This window comes from Neoarius graeffei, chromosome 11, assembly GCF_027579695.1.
Source record: "Neoarius graeffei isolate fNeoGra1 chromosome 11, fNeoGra1.pri, whole genome shotgun sequence".
In the NCBI taxonomy this organism is placed as follows: domain Eukaryota; kingdom Metazoa; phylum Chordata; class Actinopteri; order Siluriformes; family Ariidae; genus Neoarius; species Neoarius graeffei.
Genome location: NC_083579.1, coordinates 74,621,261 through 74,646,731, shown reverse-complemented (window position 1 = coordinate 74,646,731; position 25,471 = coordinate 74,621,261). Strand labels below are relative to the sequence as shown.

Genomic DNA, 25,471 nt, shown 5'->3' with positions numbered 1-25,471 from the left:
ATAGTGCTCATTCGGAGAGCTTAGATTACAATTAGCACATCCATAACTGCCTACTTTATTCGTCATGCTTGCTTCGCTCAAGAGTAACCCGTCCCCGTCCCCTCCTCACCGACCGAATGGTTCCGTCCGTCCTGGTGCGCGCGGACGCAGACGCAGGTTGGCGTTGATAAGCGCTCGCGAGCGCAGTGTAGTGCCATTAAAGTGAGTCATCTTTCAGCCAAACTCAGGAAATAAAAAAATAAAAGAAAGAAAGAAAAAATCCGCTCCAGAGCAGAAGGCAGTGTGTGAGTCATTATAGGGACGAAACAGGACTGAAGCGCGCCAGCACTGAGTTTCATTCCAGAAAGTAGGTGCACAAGAGACATTTTCATTTTTATGGTGTTCTCGCAGAGCCTCTTATTATAGTCACTGGGTTCCTTTAAAGCTGGGATTAAAAACATCTTTTAATCCGAACCTGTGTCTGGACTAATGAACAATTGCACCAGAGCCTCTAATAAAGCGTTATTTTTAATGGATCTGGATGGTTTAGAATAATTTGGATATTTATTTATCTAAGTTTAGGTTTTTTTTTTTTTTTAAAGATAAGGACAGTCGCTTTGCTTGGAATTGTTTTTTTTTTCTCCCCAAAGAAGACTCGCAGTATCGGAACTTATTCTGAAACTTTTCCCTTTTAAAAAAAATTTTTTTTTTTTAATATATCTATATCTACCTACCTCTATATCTATATATTATTTTTTGTCCCTCTGGATAATGTACCAGGACTACTGCAGCAGCAGCAGCGGCGCGTCCCCGATCAGAGTGGACTCGTTCACGAGCGGAACAGGCGGCAGTCCGATCTCAGCCTCCGGATACCAGGTACAGTCCGATCTCACTCACCATGGGCTTGATCTCATGCACTTCCCGTACCGTACACTCCAGCCTCAGAGTCTCACCTGCAGCACTGCACTCACACTTCAACGAGCTTTTACTCACACACAGAAAATAAAGTGCATTATTATTATTATTATTATTATTATTATTATTATTATTATGGCTCATCAGTGCCCTCTAAGGTATTTATTTGTACCCTTTATATCCTGCTTGGGTGCCCTTCAAGCTACCTTGAAGTCCAATAAAGAGCCCACTAGTCCAGGCTGGATCCTGGGGAACAGAACTGCACCCCTATTTCAATGTCGGCTAATAAATAAATAAATAAATAAATAAATAGAGGAAAAGTCTTGGCACCCAGCAAGTACAACAGGCTACAATTACTTTAATAACGAAACTCGAACTCATCCAGGTTGCACTCAGTGACCACAGAAATCCTGCTGAAAACGGAATTGAACTCTGACACTGACAGAACTCACTCACACTTACACACATCCGGCTGAAGCCACAAGCTGCGGTCCAAAATCTCTGACGCACTTTTTAACCTTTTATAATAAATACGAGTGCATTATAATTTAAAAACACACACACACACACACACACACACACACACACACACCAAGTGCTAGATAAATAAAGGTTAAAGCAGGGCTACTAATATTACCTGGATCCTTTGTGCATATGGATATTTATTAATGCAGCACTTTTAATATTCCAAATATAGATTCCCCCTTAAATTTTTTTTTTCTCTGCAGCTAAAAAAAAAAAAAAAGCTCCTTTGTGCACTGGGACACAATCAACAGGTTGTTCTGAGATCATTACCTCATAATAAAAGTGCATATAAATCAGCAATGTATAGTGCCTCAGTGTTCGACTCCATAAACCAAATGCATGCTTTTAGACAGAAAGTCACTCCATATAAATCCAACAGAAGCCAAGAAGAAGAAGAAGAAGAACAGATGTGGTGTTTTTGTGTGTCATTTCTGGAAAGTTTAACCCAAGACCGGTTTTACTGGTCAGGAGTGATTTTTAAACAAAGTTGAAACGAGCTTATTGTGAAAATAATAATAAAGTTTTCACGGGTGCAAAATTTACTTGTGGTTGCGCGCGCATGCGTGCATGTATGTATGTATGAGCGCGTGCATGTAGACTAGACATGTATGTATGTATGTCTGGCCAGGTGAGCCCAGGTGAGGTCTGGAACCTGTACAGCTCAACTCGTGGTGTCCAAAACATCACCCAGACACCATGCTGAACAAGCAGACTCATGTCTAGCCTAAAGATTATTATTTATTCTTGTTTGTTTAAATACTAAACAGTGCTGCCAGATTCATGTGTTCTCATTATAAAGGCTCGTGCTGTTGTGTGTTCACGTTCTGGAACAGCTCTGGTTTGGGACTCGACCACTGGCTCGGGATCAACTCCATCTTTTTTTTTCCGCGTTTCCAGAAATGACGCGCTCCAGCAGCACAAGCCCACTTTCCGTAAATGTTGCCTGTCTAAATAGCTTTCCGCTACAGCCGCTTGCGGGACGTGTGAATGTGAGGAAGTCCTGAGCAGTGTGCAGTCCGGCTCTGCGGATGGGATGGGATGGGATGGGAAGGGTTTAGGGTCGGATCCAACCATTATGCAGCGTTCAAGTGCTTATCGGAATTAGCGGCTATACGAGTCTGTCATACAGTCAGGAATTCCCTGGAATGTTAATATTCTGATACTGTTGAGGATAAATGCTTCAAAAATTTTGTTGGGCAGTTTTTCCATGTCATGTCATGTTTTTTTTTTCCCTGTAGTTTTTTCCCTGTAGATCTGTAGTTTGTGGATATGTTTAGGATGACAGAAGTAGGCTATACAGCGGCTCTGTTTATTCACTTTAACCACTCGGCTGTAAAATACAACTTCCATACCGGAAGTAGGATGTGACGAGGAGCACGGGAACGCTGCATTTCTAAATCTACTAATAGACTTCCCGAGTTACTGGAATAAATTCAGCACTCCATAAGCATGAGTCAGCACTAGATAAAGAGCCACAGCGCGCACACACACACACACACACACACACCGCCCCACTGCACCCTGAACTCTTCATCCACTTTTCATATCAACTTAATGAGGAGGAAAAACTCCAGCTGGGACATTTATACTTTTTCAATCTTCCATTTCCAAAACATCTGATTTGTTCGACTTGATGTTTCATTCATCTTAAAAAGTAATAATTAATTTAAAAAATAATAATCAGGGTCAAAAACTACAGTAGTGGTTTGTTTTTGTTTGTTTGTTCTTAAAGTGTCCTTGAGTTAAGGACAGGTGTAACATGCACTTCTTGTCCTCTAAGTGCTCACTAGTCTACGACCTGGCTTAAGAACACTTAAAAATAATAATAAATAAATAAAAAATCAGGGTCAAAAACGACAGTAGGTTTGTTTGTTTGTTTGTTTATTTATTTGTTTGTTTGTTTGTTTTTTAAAGTGTTCTTAAGTTAAAGACAGGTGTAACATGCACTTCTTGTGCTCTAAGTGCTTACTAGTCGAGGTACCGGCTTAAGGACACTTTAAAAAAAAATCAGGGTCAAAAATGACAGTAGGTTTGTTTGTTTGTTTGTTTGTTTGTTTTTTAAAGTGTTCTTAATTTAAGGACAGGTGTAACATGCACTTCTTGTTTTCTAAGTGCTTACTAGTCTACGACCCGGCTTAAGAACACTTTTTTTTAAAAAAAATCAGGGTCAAAAACGACAGTAGGTTTTTGTTTGTTTGTTTGTTTGTTTTTTAAAGTGTCCTTAAGTTAAGGACAGGTGTAACATGCACTTCTTGTTTTCTAAGTGCTTACTAGTCTACAACCCGGCTTAAGGACATTTAAAAAAAAAAATCAGGGTCAAAAAATGACAGTAGGTTTTTGTTTGTTTGTTTGTTTGTTTGTTTGTTTGTTTGTTTTAAAGTGTGTTTGAGTTAAGGAAAGGTGTAACATTCACTTGTGCTCTAAGTGCTTACTAGTCTACGACCTGGCTTAAGGACATTTTAAAAATAAAATAAAAATAAAAAAATCAGGGTCAAAAACGACAGTAGGTTTGTTTTTGTTTGTTTGTTTTTTAAAGTATTCTTGAGTTAGGGAAAGGTGTAACATGCATTTCTTGTCTTCTAAGTGCTTACTAGTCTACGACCTGGCTTAAGGACACTTGAAAAAAATCAGGGTCAAAAACAACAGTAGGTTTTTGGTTGGTTGGTTGGTTGGTTGGTTGGTTGGTTGGTTGGTTTTTTAAGTGTACTTGAGATAAGGAAAGGTGTAGCATTCACTTCTTGTGCTCTAAGTACTTACTAGTCTAGGACCTGGCTTAAGGACACTTAAAAATAATAATAAAAATCAGAGTCAAAAACTACAGTAGGTTTTTTTTTTTTTAAGTGTCCTTGAGTTAAGGATAGGTCTAACATTCACTTCTTGTCCTCTAAGTGCTTACTAGTCTAGGACCTGGCTTAGACATGTATGCACATAATTTAGGAGAGGATAACTCAACTGTTCTAGACTAATTTGACCCCAAGGAATAACTTAGAACGTGTGCCAAAATCGCTATCCCTGGCAAACAGGCCGAAAATGACCAATCCAAGATGGCCGCCGGTATTACGGTATTATTATTATTGTGTTACTCTTCATGTTCCTGACCCTGGTTTATGTGACACGTAAACAGTAATGATGTGATGTTAAAAGTTGTATTGTTGGCTGTTAAACATTTAGGCTTTCAAGATATCGCTGCCTACTAAAGTAATAAGTTTTGTTTTGTATTTTTCACTTGAAGTTAACATTCCATCCATCAGAACAGTATGATTTGAAAATACAGTTTCTTTATCTTAATCAAATGAACCCAAAGAACAACTTTGCTTTCTTATACTCTCTTAAATTATATGCAATAGGTCTCCCAATTCCATGATTTTATGTTTGAGGTAGGGTTATTCTGTTTTTCTCATGTTTTCCGCAAAACTGCAATTTTGGCCAATTTTTGGTCTTTTGTTTTGTTTTTTTACCTTTCCCTTGACCATAGCTTCTTCCCTTTTCCTTCAATCATGAAAATGATGTCACTAATGGATTCCCCATACTCAAAAACCCATAAAATGAGGTATTGCACATACTTCTGTGGTGAGTGCTTCAAAAATTGATATTTTCAATATGGCTACCGGCAGCCATCTTGGATTGGTAATTTTCGGCCTGTTCGCCCCGGATAGCGATTTTGGTACACACGCCAAGTTGTTCTTTGGGTTCAAATTAGCCCACAACAGTTGAGTTATCCTCTCCTAAATTATGTGCATACATGTCTAACCCAGGTCCTCTGCTATACTTAAATAATATCGAAATATTACTACAATATCTAAAGTGAACTTTTGGTCTGTCAGTGGTCATGGGTTATTCTGGAAACTTCTGCACCGAGTGTAAAATTACTGTCTCTTTTGAAAGAACTGTGTCATGCTGCTTATGTGCAGCCCCATTCATATAACTGATTAAAACCGGTTTCAGTCTTAATCGTGTTCACATTGACATTTAAAGGGGGGGGAACCTAAAGCAGTGCTATTTTCTCGAACAAATTTTTACTGATGATCCTACACTGAAAGATGTCAACCTCAAGCACGTACAGAGTAAATAAACGAATCGGTGAATAAATAAAATGCGTTTTGCAGGTCTGCGTCAGTAATATAGAATAAAACACGCCCCTTTGTTTGAGACAAAGGGGCATGTTCTCTGATTATTTGGCAGACCTTTTTTTTTTCTTCCCCCAATCCAAAGTTACATAGACTCGAGCTGAGCAGATGAAGAATGCTGGCATCTTGTTGGTGGCAAGTTTTCAACTCGCAACCTTCTGAACAATAGTCTCTAGAGCCTTAACCACTGAGCCAACACTGCCCTCTCAGGAAAGAAAGAGTAGTTTATAAACTGTCATTCATATTTGAGACGTATTCATATCTGAAGATAGAAAATATGTTACAAGGTGTGTTGTTTGTGATTCTGAGGCTCATGCAACAATACTGCTCTAGTCATCATGTCAAGAAGTGTTATTTATATTGCTTTGTACACATTAAATATATTCAGACATCTTGAAAGACATGTTGTGGTCCTACAGCCACTGGACCCTCGAATTGTCCCCATCACCACCCTATTCCGTGTTGTGAGAGTCATTCTGTAAAATGCATGACAAACAACAAGCTGTGTCATTTCTATGCCCTGATGACTCTGCTGCCCAATACATTATGAAAGTTATTATCTGAACCTTATTGTGTGGAAATGGTACCGTATGGGCTTCCCCACAATTCAGCGTTTCAGTAGTAAGGGAAACACGGTCAGTGGTGTTGCACCATGTGGTGATTCATTACACTGCAATGACTACAGTGCATGAAGCAGATAAAGGGTTCATGAACTAAAATGAGTCATCACCAAATTCAGAGACAAATTGCATGGAAATGCATATGGTTTGAATAGGGCTAAGCTCCTTTAGAGGAATCTGTTTTCATCAGATGGGTTTTTTTTTTCTTCTCTCTTTTCAGAAGTACAGAGTCGACATGCCTGGTTCTAGCAGTGCCTTTATTCCAACCATTAATGCCATAACCACCAGCCAGGACTTGCAGTGGATGGTCCAGCCCACAGTCATCACTTCTATGTCTAACCCATATTCCCGCTCTCACCCGTACGGCCTCTCTGTGCCCAGCGGTCCCAGCCTACTTGGGCACACGGCCCTTACGCGGCCTGGGGTCATCCGCTCCATCGGTGATGCCAGAGGACGACGTAAAAGAGACGAACAGGTTTGTGCTCTTTTTTGTTTAAATAAAAAAAAAATAGAGTTGTGATTTTGTTTTTCAAGCACATAGAGCAATGCAGTGTATTATACCTGATAAATAGATGTCAGGAGCCGTTTCTGTATTCATCGCTTTCGTTGTGCATACAGTTGACACCAGAGGAAGAGGAGAAAAGGAGAGTGAGGCGAGAAAGGAACAAGCTGGCTGCTGCGAAGTGCCGTAACCGTAGGCGAGAGCTGACCGAAATGCTGCAAGGGGTGAGTGTTGCAATCTGAAAACCATATTCACCATACACAGTAAAAGAGAATATATATAAAATGTCTGCAATGAAACCTCTTCGGTTTATGCCTGTACGATGTTTGAATACCTCAGAAGCTTGACCCCATCTGGTCTTCTTCAGCTTTTTGATCTGTTTAAGCAAAGACATTATGTAGCTGTGCCAAGCACGTTTAGTTGATCTTGCCGACCTTCAGAAGCTGGAGACAGAGAGACAAAGCCTGTGTGTTCTTTATTCTTTTAAAATGTCAGTGCTTTTCTGGTAGAACATGGGAATGTCCCCTTTAACAGAAAGTACAAGCTGTGATTGAACTAATTATCCCTACAATGCCATCTCTCAAGTGTCATGAGGGAGGAATGTGCTGCAAGGGGGAGAGGTCTGATATTGTCTGAAAAGGAAACCACACAAGCCCCATTAGACCCGACACACTGCTATCTTTATCCTCTTCAAACTTCACCAAATAAGGAACAATCACAAAACTTTGATGTCTCTCTCTCTCTCTCTCTCTCTCTCTCTCTCTCTCTCTCTCTCTCTCTCTCTCGTGCCCTGTCTCTTTCCTTGTAATTGTGGTGGCTACTTTGCTTTTAGCTTCCTTCTTCCTCATACCGATGGCATGAAGTCAAGGCACTCAGACGGAAGAGAATACTCCATCATCGTCTAGCCACACCGTCTGACTTTGCTTAACCCCCCAGGCAGACTGGAAAAGCAGACTTGTGCAAGAAACCCAATAAGATTTAGAACTACTAATTTAGAAATTGGACTTAAGTTGTATACCACGAAATTACCTCAGATGGGAGTGGCAACAGGAACAATGGCTTATTTGTTTCAGACCGTGTCAGATATCTTCATCAGGTTCTAAATGGTCCATGAGTTGATATAAGGACAGAGCTTTTTCACAAAGTAAATGTATCATGACTGGATTATTTTAAGCGTAATTTCTGGATAAAGTGCTTTGTATCATCAGAGCTCAAGCTGGGAAAACACTTAACTGTGTGCCATGCTTTGTTTCTCCTAAAACTGTCATAAACCAGGTTTATCAGAATACCAGGAAGTTCAGATTATTATTATTTTTTGGACCATAGAACAATGATTTTGTAAGGTGTTATCTTGTGTGTGGGTTTTTTTTTAAAATAAAATATCCCTCAGTATGAGTTTTTAAGTAAGGCTGAGTGATAGCATCTTATTACACAACTCATAAAAATGTTATGGTGTTCAGAGGCTTTAATAAGAAGCCGTCAGGTCACTAATTATGCTCTTTTCACCATCATAGACAGGTATTTTCATGCTGTGATGTTGGTTAAAGTGAACAGCTACAATACTTGGTATTGTCACATAAAACAAAAACACCTAGCTTCTATTGCTAAATCTATGCTAGTGCACAGAGCTAGCTAAACCAGTCAGGGCAGTGCCACTGTAAACCTCAATCGTCATCAAAGTCTGCTGCTGTTCTTTCTTTTTCTTTTCGTTTTCAACTATGCTTCCAGTGAATGCTGCTCCTTACAGTATAAACAAGGAGAGGAGAGACTTGCTAAAATAAAATTAGCTTTCAGATATGCTAATGGATTTTACGTTTATCAGTATTTTACATTGTCAGAACAGAGATTAACGTTACATCCTGTTTTTGTACTATATACATCCTGTTTGGCGCATTTAAAACACTTTTATTGGTATGTTTTGCTACTCCAGTATGTCATAACACGCATATTCATTTCTTCAAGAAAAGGTAGCTGGTGTTTTAATAGTCTACTTCTCTTTCACTATATTTAACAAGATATTGGGCTTTTTTTTTTTTTTTTTTAAATCCCACCTAAAATAGAACCTTCTAGTACCCTGTCTAGACTTATTTCTTGGAGATATGTGGTAAAAAAAAAAAAAACGCAAATGAGAACTAGGTTCTGATGTCCAAGTGGTGAGCAAATTTTTGACCAAAAGGCCAAAAAGAGCCTCGTGTGTGTGTATCCTTGCTTTAATTGCGTCTTGTAACATTTACAGCCAAAGAATAAGATCCTGTAAAGCCTGCTATTGAAGTTGGTTGCCTTGGAAACTAGTGTTTCACAAAGTGCAAAGATTTTTCCCTCTCAGGTTTTTTTTTTTGTACTCATTTTTTTTTCTTTTACCCGATTGTGTTTTTCAATAAAGGAAACCGAGAAGTTGGAGGAGGAAAAGGCCGACCTGCAGAAAGAGATCGAGACGCTCCAGAAGGAGAAGGACAAGCTGGAGTTCATGCTCGTGGCCCACAACCCTGTGTGCAAACTTCCTCCAGAGGAGCGTCACCAGAACTCCCTACCTGAGCAATGCGCCCCTCTGCCACTAACCACCATGCGTCCAAACCTAGTATCCCGGTCCACGCTCAATCTCCACAATCCTGTCGTGGTGAAGCAGGAACCCATTGAGGATGAGGAGCGGGAGCAGGTCAAGAGCCAGCACTCGGTCATCAAGCCCATCTGCCTGGGTGGTGGGATGTACTGCTCGGACGGAGACAGCCTCAACACTCCTGTGGTTGCTGCTTCCACTCCGGTGTCCACTCCCAGCAACCCTAGCCTCATCTTCACTTACCCCAACATGCTGGAGCCTGAAAGCCCTTCGCCCTCCTCCGAGTCATGCTCCAAAGCCCATCGGCGCAGCAGTAGCAGCGGAGATCAATCCTCAGACTCGCTCAACTCGCCCACCCTGCTGGCTCTCTGAGAAACACGGCTCAGCACTCTTTCTTTCGTTAGCCCTTTCAGCTCAGCACGCTTAACCAACGAGTCCCCTATACGGGACGGACCCAGAACCTCCTCTCTACGGAGCCGAGAACTCTCAAGGGCTACCTTGCTTGTTTTATTTAAGCATCATCTCAAAAGGGAAATGTCTTGTTTTGTTTAAGTGTTTGTGACTTTTTGCCCACACGCCATTTCAGCTACAAAGAACAACCTGGACTGAAAACATGAGAATCAAATGGTGAGGACAAGAGTTGAGACATCCAACCACACAATTCAAAACCATTCTGCATCCGTCTGGGTGGGTGGGTGGGGGAGTATTTTCTGTTTGTTCACGAACGTTCGGGTCGGGGCAGCGAAAAGGACTGAGGAGACGTGTGAAAAGTCACATCCCTGTTCGGTACACAGTTTGGGATCGGACACTACAGAATCAAGCACATGTCTTCAAAACCAGCGTGACGTTTAAATGATCGAGTCGCCTTTTGTATTTATGACCTGTGTTTATATCGTCCAGTTGTATATTGTGTCCTGCTGTTTTAAAACTGTCACAGGTTCACTGGATGAGCCTGAAATTCCTTCGTGTCTGATAAAAGAAACAAACGTGTGTTATTAAAGGCTGACCTCTTCAGCTGTTTTTCTCTGGCATGTTGCAAACCTTTACATTTATTTTTTCTATGTATATTAAAACACACACACACACACACACTTCGCTGAAGTTAATGTCAGGGATTTTTTTTGTCTGTGTGAGCGAGCGAGTCACACAAGCATTAATGAAAGCAATCAAGTCAGAACACAGGAGTGTGTACCTGAGGACAAACTCTTAGCCATATTAGGTTCAGCCTCTAACCCTTTACACGGCAATACTGCTTTTTATTGGGGCAGACACTGTGGTATTAAAACGGAAATGATGACTATGTATTACTTTTATAGTGTTCTTTTACGGCTTGATCGATAAATAAATGTCTTTTTGTGCGGAGTTTCAGCTGAGACATGACCAAGCCAAATGGGCACTTGGCCCTCTAACACTGGTTGGGCCTCGGTTGCCAGACACAAGACCAGATGCACTATTGTTACTGCACTCTGATTTAAAAAATAAAATAAATAAAAAAAATTCAGCATTCCTCTTACAGTCAACGTTAAAAGGACAGTGACGGATGCCTGTGTGGACTGGAACGACGATATACCCCCCCCCAAAAAAAAACCCACGTCTAATTTCTGGTTGTGAAGAAAGAATACCAACTGCAATATCTCGGAGTAAACTGTTTACTTTAAACATTCCTTTGGAAAAGCAGATGGGATGCGGAGACACGGAGACCTCTGCTGATTTATCATGAGACTGAAGAGAAGAGAACAAAAAAAAAAAAAAAACAGAATAATGCTGACTTGAAGATTTGAAGGATTATTATTTGTCACTTATTTATGTTGGATTGGGGATTTTCAAGTTGATTAAGGATCTGGGTCAATTTTTTTTTCCTTTTTCCCAGAATTATAGTGTTTTGAAACAAGGAGGGAGTTTAACAGGAGGAAATCAACACAATACCAAAAAAGAAAGTGTCTCTAAAGACTGAGTTTTATCCAGTCTGCTTGTGAGTCCTTGAACTATCCAGATCAAGCCATCTTTAAGCCCTTTGTACATGTCCTGCTTTCTGACCAACAGTTTCTCTTTTGTAATTGCTTTAACTGTTCGTTTGAAAGACAGAAAAACAACAAAAACAGCAATATGTACGTCAGTGTTTGTTCCTTTGGTTATTTAAATGGATTATTATTCTAAATAATAATAATAATAATTAAAAAAACATGCAAATGGTATTCTCAATAGTTGTACTTTTCTTGTCCATAAACATTTTTTGATTATGTTGGTGGGTATCTCATGCTTGTTGAAGTTCTTCTTCTTCTTCCTCCTCCTTTAAGTCGCTGTGTATTTGGATGAATGCACCTCTCTCATCCATCACATCCCAGTAGGCAATAAAACGCCACCATCTTTTAATGCAGAGCCATATGCAAATGTGCACTACTTAATATGACGAAGTATTGCCAACACATGATGTGTCAAGGGGAAATACAGTATGAACATGAAAAAAAAAAGAGTTTTATTATTTCAAATGTTACGCATCACTCTTCGAATCAGATTTGGTGAAAGGATATAAATTGATTGTAGGACTGTGACCCATATCCCTGGACAGGTCTGGTGGGCAAGGTGCATTCAATACCTGCTATTATATCATTTTTTTTTTTTTTTTGAATATGAGTGGATGACTCAGTATTTCACCTGATGAAATGATGTAATAAATCCTGATTCTTTACTTGGTTGACATGGTGTCAGGAAAAAAAAAAACATTCAAAGGCTTTTACAGTTGTGTGTGGAGCTGTACGTGTCTGTTGTGAAAAGGTCTTACTTTTAAATAAATATTTAAAAAATTGTGGCTTCTTGCGGGTTTTTTTTTTTTTAACTTTATCACACATCCATGCTGCGTACCGCTTGTACAGTTTCATAAAATTGGGCTTACAGTATCGTATTGCGGTAGTTACTCGGAAAACAAGTTCATGTGAATATTTTAAGCTCAAAAGAGCGTAAACACCTGACACTTTACTAAGTTTTACTTTTCGGAGAACTCCATAATCGTGCCCTAGGTGTTTTTTCCTGTGAAGACGCAGACGCAGTGTGGCTGTGATTTTGCGCAATAAACTCTTGCAAGATTTTATGTGGTTAACCAAAAGGAGAAAAACCAGACGCAAAAACATACGCAGTAATCACCGTTGACACACTCAAATACATCGTGAATGCACAAAGGTGATCAATCAACAGAGAACAGAAACTAGTTCATGTTTATATTCTAACCTTAATGTTTACCGCCAGATTACTGTGTGCTGCATTTGGTAGAGAAAAATATCAAGTAAAAAAAAAATCAGTAAACATGTTGCTGGAAAAAGAAAAGAAAAATCTGCCAATGTACAGGTTTTTATCTTTTCCCTGCTGAAAAATCCAACCAGCTATCAAAACACAGCCTGAGCTGATCACAATGGCAGGCCATGTACCATTTGGCAGCTGGTAAATGTTCCAGTTTCTTTATTACTGACAAAATCAATCAATTCATCTTTGCAATTTTCTAACTCCCCTTACTGTTGTGTTATTTTCATCTCTCATCTCATTATCTCTAGCCGCTTTATCCTGTTCTACAGGGTCGCAGGCGAGCTGGAGCCTATCCCAGCTGACTACGGGCGAGAGGCGGGGTACACCCTGGACAAGTCGCCAGGTCATCACAGGGCTGACACATAGACACAGACAACCATTCACACCTACGCTCAATTTAGAGTCACCAGTTAACCTAACCTGCATGTCTTTGGACTGTGGGGAAAACCGGAGGAAACCCATGCGGACAACATGCAAACTCCGCACAAAAAGGCCCTCGCCGGCCACGGGGCTCGAACCCGGACCTTCTTGCTGTGAGGCGACAGCGCTAACCACTACACCACCGTGCCACCCTGTGTTATTTTCGTGGAAAAAAAATGTCTAGATGTACCATCCATCCACTATCTGTAACCGCTTATCCTGTGCAGGGTCACGAGCAAGCTGAAACCTATCCCAGCTGACTATGGGTGAGAGGTGGGGTCCACTCTGGACAAGTCACCAGATCATCGCAGGGCTGACACACACAGAGACAAACAACCATTCACACTCACATTCACACTTACGGTCAATTTAGAGCCACCAATTAACCTAACCTGCGTGTCTTTGGACTGTTGGGGAAACCGGAGGAAACCCACACAGACACGGGGAGAACATGCAAACTCCACACAGAAAGGCCTCTATCAACCACTGGGCTCGAACCCAGAACCTTCTTGCTGTACTGTAAGTTCTAACCACTACACCACTGTGCCGCCCCATTACGCACAGTAATTCAGAGACTGTTTCCTTTCTAACAGCTGACCACCAGCTGGACCAGCTTGGTCGGTGTTTAGGCAGCCAGTAGCTTCTAGGATAAACTGGATTTTTCAGCAGGGGTGCCAAAACCTTTATTTTCACAGAGTAATAGTTTATGGGAAATTATACGATCCAAACACATCTTTCAGGAAAGAAACGTTAAATGCAGTAAGTTCACTCTGTTGATCCTTTAAAGCTTGGAGAAAAATCTTGGGCCACTTCATTCTGAGTGTAATTTTCCGGAAGATGTTTTTATTAGTTGGAGGGGAAAAAAAGACATCCCAGGAAAAAAATATTACCATATTTACTTTAAAATACAAAATTCGTGAACTTTCTCAGGTTTTAATGGACCCATGTACTACATTATAACGTTATGGTTCATTTTGTAATATTATGTTTTCTCTGTTACAGTTTTCTATTTTGGCGGCATGGTGGTGTAGTGGTTAGCGCTGTCGCCTCACAGCAAGAAGGTCCAGGTTCGAGCCCCGTGGCTGGCGAGGGCCTTTCTGTGCGGAGTTTGCATGTTCTCCCCGTGTCCGCGTGGGTTTCCTCCGGGTGCTCCGGTTTCCCCCACAGTCCAAAGACATGCAGGTTAGGTTAACTGGTGACTCTAAATTGAGCGTAGGTGTGAATGTGAGTGTGAATGGTTGTCTGTGTCTATGTGTCAGCCCTGTGATGACCTGGCGACTTGTCCAGGGTGTACCCCGCCTTTCACCCGTAGTCAGCTGGGATAGACTCCAGCTTGCCTGCGACCCTGTAGAAGGATAAAGCGGCTAGAGATAATGAGATGAGTTTTCTATTTTGACACAAAGCCATTCGAGAAGGTCACCACTGTCCAGGTGGAAGCATGAAATGGGTTAGCCTACACTGCCCTCTTATGGTGCTTCATAAAATCACATACTGTAATCTCTCTCTCTCTCGTCTAACCCATATACTGGAATTTTCCATATTTCAGCTACATCTAAGTTAAAAATATGCTGTATACAGTAGCTTATTTTAACATATTTAAGCAATACATTTAAGGCGGCACGGTGGTGTAGTGGTTAGCGCTGTCTCCTCACAGCAAGAAGGTCCGGGTTCGAGCCCTGTGGCCGGCGAGGGCCTTTCTGTGTGGAGTTTGCATGTTCTCCCCGTGTCCGCGTGGGTTTCCTCCGGGTGCTCCGGTTTCCCCCACAGTCCAAAGACATGCAGGTTAGGTTAACTGGTGACTCTAAATTGACCGTAGGTGTGAATGTGAGTGTGAATGGTTGTCTGTGTCTATGTGTCAGCCCTGTGATGACCTGGCGACTTGTCCAGGGTGTACCCCGCCTTTCGCCCGTAGTCAGCTGGGATAGGCTCCAGCTTGCCTGCGACCCTGTAGAACAGGATAAAGCAGCTAGAGATAATGAGATGAGATGAATAAAGTGCTTTTTTCTTCTCCTTCTCCTTCTTCTTCTTCAATTCATTTAATTCCTGAAAATGTTTCTTACCTGGACAATATTTAATAGTTATTCCACGAAATCGAGTTGTACATGAGCTGATAGTCGACGAGGCGTGTAGCACCGAGTTGTCTATAATCCATGTATGATGAGATTGAGTGGAATAACTGTTTTGTTCTATCCACATTCACTGGATTTTGAGAAACAGAGCATTTTTATTTTTTTGCAAATTCGATAAATAAAAACTTAAGTACAAAACGTCCGATAAAATCGTTTCCGCTTAGAATGTAAACAAACCAGCAAAATGACAGTAGCAATTTGTGAAAAATGTGATAATAATAATAATAATAATAATAATAATAATAATTCCTGAAAAATAAAAAAATGCATTCTGACTATCAAAAAATTTTATTCCTTTTTTTGGGGGGGGGGGGGGTCTTCTTCTTCTTCAGGGTTTTTTTTGGAGGTTGGTAAACCAACTTAAAAGTGCATTACTGCCACCGACTGGGCTGGACTGGACTGTGGAACAGTAGCTATTGGAGGGTACTGATATTCTTTCAGCTATTTCTCATCTCATCTCATTATCTGTAGCCGCTTTATCCTGTTCTACAGGGTCACAGGCAAGCTGGAGCCTATCCCAGCTGACTACGGGTGAAAGGCGGGGTACACCCTGGACAAGTCGCCAGGTCATCACAGGGCTGACACATAGACACAGACAACCATTCACACTCACATTCACACCTACGCTCAATTTAGAGTCACCAGTTAACCTAACCTGCATGTCTTTGGACTGTGGGGGAAACCGGAGCACCCGGAGGAAACCCACGCAGACACGGGGAGAACATGCAAACTCCGCACAGAAAGGCCCTCGCCGGCCCCGGGGCTTGAACCCGGACCTTCTTGCTGTGAGGCGACAGCGCTAACCACTACACCACCGTGCCGCCCTCAGCTATTTCTGTTCCTTTTAAATACTTAATAATTTTTGGGGTTTTGTTTTCGAGTAGAATTTTTATTTCATCCTCAGTTGGTTCAGCAACACGTGCCGCCATTTTGTTTTTTTCTCTTCACAGTATATGAGCTGATAGCCTCGTAGTAGAGTAGCCAATCAGAGCGCGCGATTGCTCATATCCAGTGAACGTGGATAGAATAATTTTTTTTAAATTTATTTAAGCAAATCCAATTTCTGAAAATGTTTCTCACTTGGACAATATTTGATGATATTCACTCCATAAACCTTCATAACTTCACCACCAATAAAAGGTAAAGAGGTCGCATTATGTTCAGTACACCTGCATGGCATGTTTAACATTCACGAAAGTGAAACACAACTTTGAAATTCAGTGCAGTGTGTACAGCTAAATGCTCCAGGTTTTTACTATAACTTGATTTGAGACGACTAAGTGAGCGATGAAAATAACTGAAGATGTTAAGCGTGCAAAATAATAATATAGAACAATAAAAACAAGCTTCACTGTGCCAAAGATATACAGATTAATGAATAAGATATAAACTAACCAGTTTGAGGAATCAAAATATGCTGTACAGTTGTACCGTTTTATAAAGTCTGAGGTGGTTTTCCCACTTTGAGGCAAATTATACACTTCTTTTACATCTTTTCCCACTTCTATGTGGGGTTGATGTGGATACGTTGAGCTGATAGGGTTAAAAGACTAAGGGAGTAAATTATACACTCTATGATCTGAGTATCCAGTTCAGGCCTCTTAGTTTCAGCCATCCATCGATTATCTATACTATTTATCGATCAGGGTCACGGGGGAACTAGAGCCAAGACCAACTGACTTCAGGCGAAAGGCGGGGTACACTCTGGGCAGGTCACCAATCTCCTCTTAGTTCCATCCATCCATTATCCATAACCGCTTAGCTGGAGCCTATCCCAGTTGACTACGGGCGGAAGGCGGGGTACACCCTGGACAAGTCTCCAGGTCATCGCAGGGCTGACACAGACAAACAACCATTCACACTCACATTCACACCTACGGTCAATTTAGAGCCACCAATTAGCCTAACCTGCATGTCTTTGGACTGTGGGGGAAACCGGAGCACCCGGAGGAAACCCACGCAGACACAGGGAGAACATGCAAACTCCACACAGAAAGGCCTCAACTGGCCACGAACCCAGAACTTTCTTGCTGTGAGGCGACAGTGCTAACCACTACACCACCGTGCTGCCCCTCTTAGACTACGTTCAGACTGCACCCTGAAACGACCCATATCCGATTTTTTTGCCCATATGTGACCTGTATCCGATTTGTTATTGACAATCTGAACGACACAGATCCGATTTTTTCACATGCGACCCAGGCCGCTTGGATATGTGGTCCTAAATCCGATGCATATCTGATATTTTCACATGCGACTGCAGTCTGACCGGACAGGTCGCATTCATGCGACCTACACGTCATCAACAAGAGACAAACGTCACTATTCTGCGTTGGCTAATCCCGCCTCTTTGGTGGAAAACAACAACATTTGTACAGTTTTCAGAATTTAAATAGACTTTTATAGAATTGATCAAGCTAATGGTGGATTTGGTAGGGACCTGGATGTTGATCTGTTAGCCTGATTAAATAAAACAGTTTCTATAACTGATTTATAACTTAAACCATCCTGTATTACAAGATTATAAGATTGTTCTGGAAATTTCCAGTAATTTGACACCTTCGGTCTCATTAGTCTGCTGCCCACATTAATCAGATTATTATGTGAGTTCCGCCGCCGCCACAAAAACCACATCGCCAGGTCTCGCCTCATCTCCATCGCAAGCTGCACTGGTGTTTCTGCACCTTGAGCCAGCGCTGAGAGAAGCTGCAGAATTCAGCTGGCTATAAACAATCTAAATAAATATTTATAAAAATGTAGAAAAAGTTTATTAATATGACAAAATAAATATGTGCAAATTATTAAGCCTGAATTAAGAGTTTGGTAATCCAGCGGCCGTATCCCAAATGACTGCCTACTGAAGCTCGAGTGCACTATATAGAGTTTAAAAATCCATTACTTCCTAGTAACATGTAGTGCACTTATATAGAAATTAGAGAGACATTTAGGAGTCAACCCTCGTTACCAGGCTACACGTTTTCATTTCAGTTCAGAAACAAAAACACACACGAGACCTCACACTTTAACACTAACCAGATAATTAAACAAACAAACAAACAAAAGAAATCATTAAACTTGAAGAGTGCGCTTTTTTTTTGTTTACGTATTACGTAGATGTGCTTATTACGTGTCAATTTGCGCATGCGGGACACTTTTGGGTCGTTTTCCGTTCATATTGGAGATCGCATACAAGTCTCATATAATTGGTAATGTGAACGGCCTAACAAAAAAATCGGATTTCACAACAAATCGGATATGGGTCGTTTCAGGTTGCAGTCTGAACGTAGTGTTAGTTCCAGTGAAGGAAATTACAAATCAACAGCATACAAAGACATCCTATGTAATTGTGTGCTTCCATCTTTGTGGCACCACTTTGGGGAAGAATCTCACATGGCTGTGATGGTCAAGTGTCCACAAACATTTGGCCATAAGACACATCAGACATTGGTGCGAGCTTACCAGGCTGTCAAGGGGTTAGGGCCAGCATACCTCCAGAGTCTGATCTGCCCCTACACGCCAGCCAGATCCCTACGCTCTGCTACTACTGGTCGCCTGGCTCCTCCTTCTTTCCGCTCAAAACTGCTGTCCGTCCTGGTTCCCTGTTGGTGGAATGACCTTCCCATTGAGGTCAGAACTGCTGACTCCCTGAACACCTTCAAGCGTAGACTAAAGCCCCACCTCTTCTGGCTGCACCTCTCCCCTGCCCACTGTGTAACCAATCCAGGCTGTGTTCTGTCTAGCCTGGGGTTAGCCGTTTGAGTTCTCTATTTATTTGTACTTTATATGGTTGGTTTGTTTCCTTGGCTGTTTGAGTATTGGTACTTCAACAGAATATTACACTGAGTATTATTCGGTCACTTATTCAGTTGGCACTAGAACTTTCTTGTCTTTCTCAACCTGAATACACTAACACTGCTAACAGGGCTTTCATTCTGTAATCTACTGAGCTTTTAAATATTTACTTGGTTCAAGTTTAGTGATGGATTCAACCCTTCACCCCTTACACTTAGGTAATCTATGAACCGCAAAGAAGTACGTCAGAGTATTTTGCCATTTGTACACTAGAGGTCAGTAACAGATCACACTCAATACATCACCTGACTAGAGCGAGACACTTAAGGCTAGGGTAGGTTATGTTGGAGAAACCAGCAAGAGTAAGACCCTGGCTCTGGTCGAAAATACTTTTTTGTTTAGGAAGATTCATAACTGAGTGAAATGACATGGAAGTACAGTGGCAGCCATGATAAGAGCTGTCCGAATTCTCTAAATGTTCAGGAAAGATGCTTCAATGCTTCCTTTCTTGTCTCCTATAGGATAGGGTACACTAGACCATCCTTTACGAAAGGAAAGGAAATAATCCCATCCCATGATTCCTTGCGGCGGTGACAGCATCTAAAGACCCAAACCAAGAACATCCGCTGTTGCATAATTACATAGCCTAGTGTAAGTGCAGTCGGATTCTCTGAGCACCGTGGCTGTCCTGATGAATTCTCTTTCACTTCTTTCCTTGACCTCATGACGTTTTCCATTGAGGTCAAGGAAAAGTGGTTAGGAAAGGACATGGAATTATTATTATTATAATTGCTGGTCATGTCTCGAAGACATCAAGGCCTGGATGGCCTTGAACTTTTTAAATTTTAATGAAAATAAAACAGAAGTGATGGTGTTTGGCCCCAGCGGCTCTTGTGAACCCTTGCCCGTTGATTTGGGCCTTTTGGCAGACTATGTAAAGCCAACAGTCACAAACTTGGGTTTTAAGATGGACAGTGATTTTAAATTGGATCGGCAAATTAGTTCCGTAGTGAAGTCTAGCTTCTTTCAAATTAGGCAGCTGGCAAAGGTGAAGCCTTTCCTTGCACAAACACACTTTGAGACAGTAATCCACGCCTTCATAACATCTCGGCTGGATTACTGTAATGCACTTTATTTTGGAGTTAGCCAATCCTCCCTCGCACGTCTCCAGCTGGTGTAAAATGCAGCCGCTCGCCTCCTAACTGGAGCACATAAGAGGGAGCACATAACTCCCATCCTGGCCTCCCTCCACTGGCTGCCTGTGCATTTTAGAGTCCATTTTAAGATTCTATTTGTTTTTAAGTCTTTAAATGGTCCCCCCCCCCCCCCCCCCCCACCTCTCTGAGCTCCTTCAACCCTACCCTCCTGCTCGGTGCCTCAGGTCAGCTGACTTGCTGCTCCTGGAGGTACCGAGGTCCAAACGGAAGCTCAGAGGGGACAGAGCTTTCTCCATTGCTGCTCCAAAATTATGGAACGAGCTACCATTGCACATTAGGCAAGCTTCCTCACTGTCCATTTTTAAAACTAGTCTTAAAGGGCTGATGACACGTTTTTGACATCTTTGGCGATGTTTTATAACATAAAAAGTAATTCCCGATGATCCATATATTAATTCACGAAGGCGCCTATTTTACAAGTTATGATAAAAAACGCGGCTATTTGGGCAAATTTGACGGGGCTGCAGCACCCAGGAGACGAAAGAGGAGGAGGAGGAGCTATATGACGTCAGCGAAAGAATCTTCCTCCTAACTTACCAGTTTGTTGTTGATGCGACAGGTGTTCAGTTTATCATTATTAGTATTATTATTATACATTATTATACATTATTATAATATATATAGTTATTATGCCTTCGCGTTGTGTTGCCGGCTTTTGCTCCAAAACCCACAAGGATGGGGTAAGTTTATTCAAGTTTCCCAGAGATCCCGAGCTGCATGCGAAGTGGATGAAGCAAGTCAGGCGCACTCGTGACAAGTGGGAGCCCTCACCAACATCCGTCCTGTGCTCTGAACACTTCGATTTGGATTGTTTTGACACCCTTCCCAGCTTAAAGGAATCTCTTGGGTGTTCAGTTCAGCACAAACATGTGTTACTACCATCAGCAGTGCCTACAGTATTCCGGAGGGGGTCTACTAGTAGCTATGCCGGATCCAGCAGTCGCCTGGGACAAGGCGACTCCTCCAAAGACAGTCCAACTGTCAGAACATGTGTTGAGAAACGACATAAGATAAAGGTACGTAGAGCTATAGAGTGCTCCGACATGATGCTAAAAATAGTAACCATGCGGTCTGCGCGGCCATCTTGGAAGTGACTCGCTCCAGAGCGCTCATAGAGTACACATCATAGAGTACACATTCATGATAATCATAAATGTAATCATAAAGTCGGCATGATATCAGTCATGTATTTGCTTGTGAAAGCTTGCGGCTTTCATGTAACCGTTTGCATGCTCCATTAGGAACTATGTATTCAGTGTAGCATACGGCTTACATGATATAAGCAGTGTTTACACATGCAAGACAACAATACACAATATTAAAATATTGATTCCGTAACATTTTGAACAAATACGGGTTGACCTACCAATCCTTGTTATCCAACCTTGTGGTGTTCGTCAATGCTGGGCTGTCTGCCTGTCTGCTGTCCATCTCGGGGTCGGAGTCGCTCTCAGATTGCACAGTAACAGGTTCAAACCTGTACGGTTGGATGCACCCGTATTCGTCATCACTTGATTCTTCCGATCTATCCCACTCACAACACAATTCTAGACTCCCAGAAGAGGAAGAGCTAGAGAGTTCACCGGCGTTTTCATGCGCCATTTCCATTGAGTAGACAGCCAGTGAACCGCAGCGTGTTCTTCCGCTGACGTCACAACATGGCTGCGAGCCACGGACCCAGTTTTCTTGCGCTGTGCAATTAAAAGTTGGATATTCGCGTAACAACAGCTTCTTTTCACGTAATTATAACAGAAATCTAACATGTTTGCCATGTTGTATAGTTTATTTAAGAAATTGCGTAGAGTCATGTTCGTGTCATCAGCACTTTAAAACCCATTTTTACTCCTTGGCTTTTAACTCCGCATGAGACTCTGCTCGTTTTAGTGTTTTTATGGTTTGCTTTTATTTATTGTTTTATTGTTTCTAATTGCTTTTAAAAACAATGAAACAACTGTTTGACTGTCTGTTTTTATTTATTTCATTGCTTTTAATTGTTTTATGTCTTTTATGTACAGCACCTTGTTTTCAACTACGGTTGTTTTAAAGTGCTATATAAATAAAGTTGAGTTGAGTTATTATCTGGGCGGCACGGTGGTGTAGTGGTTAGCGCTGTTGTCTCACAGCAAGAAGGTCCAGGTTCGAGCCCCGTGGCCGGCGAGGGCCTTTCTGTGCGGAGTTTGCATGTTCTCCCCGTGTCTGCGTGGGTTTCCTCCGGGTGCTCCGGTTTCCCCCACAGTCCAAAGACATGCAGGTTAGGTTAACTGGTGACTCTAAATTGAGCGTAGGTGTGAATGTGAGTGTGAATGGTTGTCTGTGTCTATGTGTCAGCCCTGTGATGACCTGGCGACTTGTCCAGGGTGTACCCCGCCTTTCGCCCGTAGTCAGCTGGGATAGGCTCCAGCTTGCCTGCGACCCTGTAGAAGGATAAAGCGGCTAGAGATAATGAGATGAGATGAGATGAGTTATTATCTGACTGTAGCCCTATATTTTGAAAATACCTAAATGAAAAACCCCACCCCTCTCTTCAGCACTCCCTCCAAAGCCACATGAACGTGCACTGCCTGACTACTGCTGGAGGATGGGTTCATGAGAGAGAGAGAGAGAGAGAGAGAGAGAGTGCATGCTGCGGGGAGGGGAGTACGTCATTATCATAGCCCAATACAGTGTCTTGCAAAAGTATTCATCCCCCTTGGTGTTTGTCCTGTTTTGTCGCATTACAAGCTGGAATTAAAATGGATTTTTGGAGGGTTAGCACCATTTGATTTGCACAACATGCCGACCACTTTAAAGGTGCAAATTGTTGCTTTATTGTGACACAAACAATAATTAAGATGAAGAAACAGAAATCTGGAGTGTGCATAAGTATTCACCCCCTTTCATATGAAACCCTTAAATAAGAACTGGTCCAACCGATTCACTTCATAATTAGTTGATTAAGATCCACCTGTGTGCAATCAAAGTGTCACATGACGTCTGTATAAATCACCCTGTTCTGGAAGGACCCTGACTCTGCAACACGACTAAGCAAGCAACATGAAAACCAAGGAGCCTCCAAACAGGCCAGAGACAAAGTTGTGGAGAAGTATAGATCAGGGTTGGGTTATAAAAAAATATCCCAAACTTTGAATATCCCACGGAGCTCCATTAAACCCATTATAGCAAAATGGACAGATTATGGCACCAATACAAACCTGACAAGAGAAGGCCCCGCCCACCAAAACTCACAGACTGGGCAAGGAGGGCATTAATCAGAGATGCAACAAAGACACCAAAGATAACACTGAAGGAGCTGCAAAGATCCACAGCGGAGATGGGAGTATCTGTCCAAAGGACCATTTTAAGCCGTACACTCCACAGAGTGGGCGGGGCTTTATGGAAGAGTGGCTAGAAAAAGCCATTGCTTAAGAAAACATGTTTGAAGTTTGCCCAACAGCATGTGGGAGACTCCCCAAACACATGGAAGAACATGATATTGTTGCTCATTTGCTTCAGCATCTCCAGAATCGTAAAATGTGGAACGCATTTTATCTCAGCAAAACATTTACACATAGGATACACGATGTGTGCAGCAGTGAAACATCTGGAAACTGCAACAGCAATAGAAATCGAACATTTTGCCCAGAATTCAATTTTGCAGTCAGAACCTTTAGCGAACTAACAGTACCATCAGAGTCTAATAGAACAATATAGAGTGAGTCTCAAAGTCTTGATGCTGTGTTAAAAGACTCGCCTCGAAAAAAACCCAAAACCAAAATATGTAGGCATACTGTCACATATTTATCCAGGCTTATAATATTATCTACAGACGTGGACAGTAACAAAGTACATTTACTTGAGTACTGTACTTAAGTACACTTTTTGAGTATCTGTACTTTACTTGAATATTTTTTTTTTCTGGAAACTTATGACTTTAACTTCACTACATTTTGAAAGGCAAATATCGTACTTTTCACTCCACGACATTTCTGTCAAGGTCCTCGTTACTATGAAACGGCTTTGAAAGTGGATGTTTTTTCTTTTCTTTTCTCTCATCTCATCTCATCTCATTATCTCTAGCCGCTTTATCCTGTTCTGCAGGGTCGCAGGCAAGCTGGAGCCTATCCCAGCTGACTACGGGCGAAAGGCGGGGTACACCCTGGACAAGTCGCCAGGTCATCACAGGGCTGACACATAGACACAGACAACCATTCACACTCACATTCACACCTACGCTCAATTTAGAGTCACCAGTTAACCTAACCTGCATGTCTTTGGACTGTGGAGGAAACCGGAGCACCCGGAGGAAACCCACGCAGACACGGGGAGAACATGCAAACTCCGCACAGAAAGGCCCTCGCCGGCCACGGGGCTCGAACCCGGACCTTCTTGCTGTGAGGCGACAGCGCTAACCACTACACCACCGTGCCGCCCCTCTTTTCTTCTTCTTTTATATTGTTTTATGGTGGTTAGCAAACAGCTTTTAGATGCATTACCGCCATCTTCTGGACTGGAGTGTGAACCAGAATGTTTACTACACTATTGTGCTAAATTCTCCTAATAATTCCTGTATCATTTAAAAACCTAAAAATAGCCCTATATCCTACATTATCTGACCTCAACTGCAACATCTCTCTGATACCTAGCGTCATATGATTCCTTTGACGCATCTCTTTAAATGTCTGTCTCTCTTGATGATATCTCGGACAATCCAACATCACATGTTCCACCGTTTCCTGTAGTCCACAATGCTCACATCTACCATTAACATGCTTATCCATTATGTTTAACGCACTGTTCAGACCAGTGTTACCAAACCTCATCCTTGATATAATGTCTTCCTCCTTTCTATTTCTATTGCTTCCTCTCATTTCTCCTACTTTCTTTTGAATGCTGTAGTAATATCAAGCTTTATTTCCTCTATCCCACTTTTCCTGCCATTTTTTTCTTATTTCTGTCTTGATTATACTTTTAACCTCGGCTTTACTATATTTTACACCCATATTTATCTTGTTTTTCTAAAACGTGATTGTTTTTTTCCCAGGTGACACTGAGAGACTATCAGTAATCACTCAGGTCACGTCACGTCCATAGACTGTATAAAATCAAGTTCAGTGATTTCTCAGCAGCGTTATTTGAACACAATCAGTTGATGGCACGAAAGGAGGGAGTTCTTTTGGGGAATGCACGCGCCCGTGGCCATACCTAGAACCCATGTTTCAGTTTTCTGAAAGGAATAAAGATGCATTTCATTTTAAATGTTTGCTTTGTTTGCCGAAAACGAATCACATCACGGCCAACAAAAACTCGCCGTCCAACCTGTGGAAGCATATTGAGGTATATCAACGTTTTATTCCAAGAGAAAGCTTGCAACGAAGTTGTCTGTGCTTTTAGAGCTGGCGATAACATTGCAAA

The 25,471-nt window shown here is 41.8% G+C and overlaps 1 protein-coding gene across 2 annotated transcripts; it reads left to right on the top strand.

Annotated features, from left to right (window-relative positions):
* Positions 1 to 198: 198 nt before the first annotated feature.
* fosl2 (FOS like 2, AP-1 transcription factor subunit) lies at positions 199 to 12,031 on the top strand. 2 transcript variants are annotated; one of them, XM_060934716.1, is made up of 5 exons: positions 199 to 346; positions 760 to 855; positions 6,387 to 6,641; positions 6,785 to 6,892; positions 9,052 to 12,031. In XM_060934716.1, exons 3-5 carry the CDS (start codon positions 6,402 to 6,404, stop codon positions 9,595 to 9,597), a joined length of 894 nt encoding a protein of 297 aa, XP_060790699.1. In that variant the 5' UTR covers positions 199 to 346; positions 760 to 855; positions 6,387 to 6,401; the 3' UTR covers positions 9,598 to 12,031. The 2 variants fall into 2 exon arrangements, with proteins under 2 accessions (XP_060790699.1, XP_060790700.1); XM_060934717.1 differs by lacking the exon at positions 199 to 346 and having other exon boundaries at positions 612 to 855.
* Positions 12,032 to 25,471: the final 13,440 nt, after the last annotated feature.

What these genes read in the sequence shown, in the direction of transcription:
- fosl2 (XM_060934717.1), top strand. Translation starts at nt 751, where the DNA reads ATGTACCAGGACTACTGCAGCAGCAGCAGCGGCGCGTCCCCGATCAGA. An exon ending in TCTCAGCCTCCGGATACCAG is followed by an intron (nt 856 to 6,386) that starts GTACAGTCCGAT and finishes CTCTCTTTTCAG; the next exon opens with AAGTACAGAGTCGACATGCC. An exon ending in TGACCGAAATGCTGCAAGGG is followed by an intron (nt 6,893 to 9,051) that starts GTGAGTGTTGCA and finishes TTTTCAATAAAG; the next exon opens with GAAACCGAGAAGTTGGAGGA.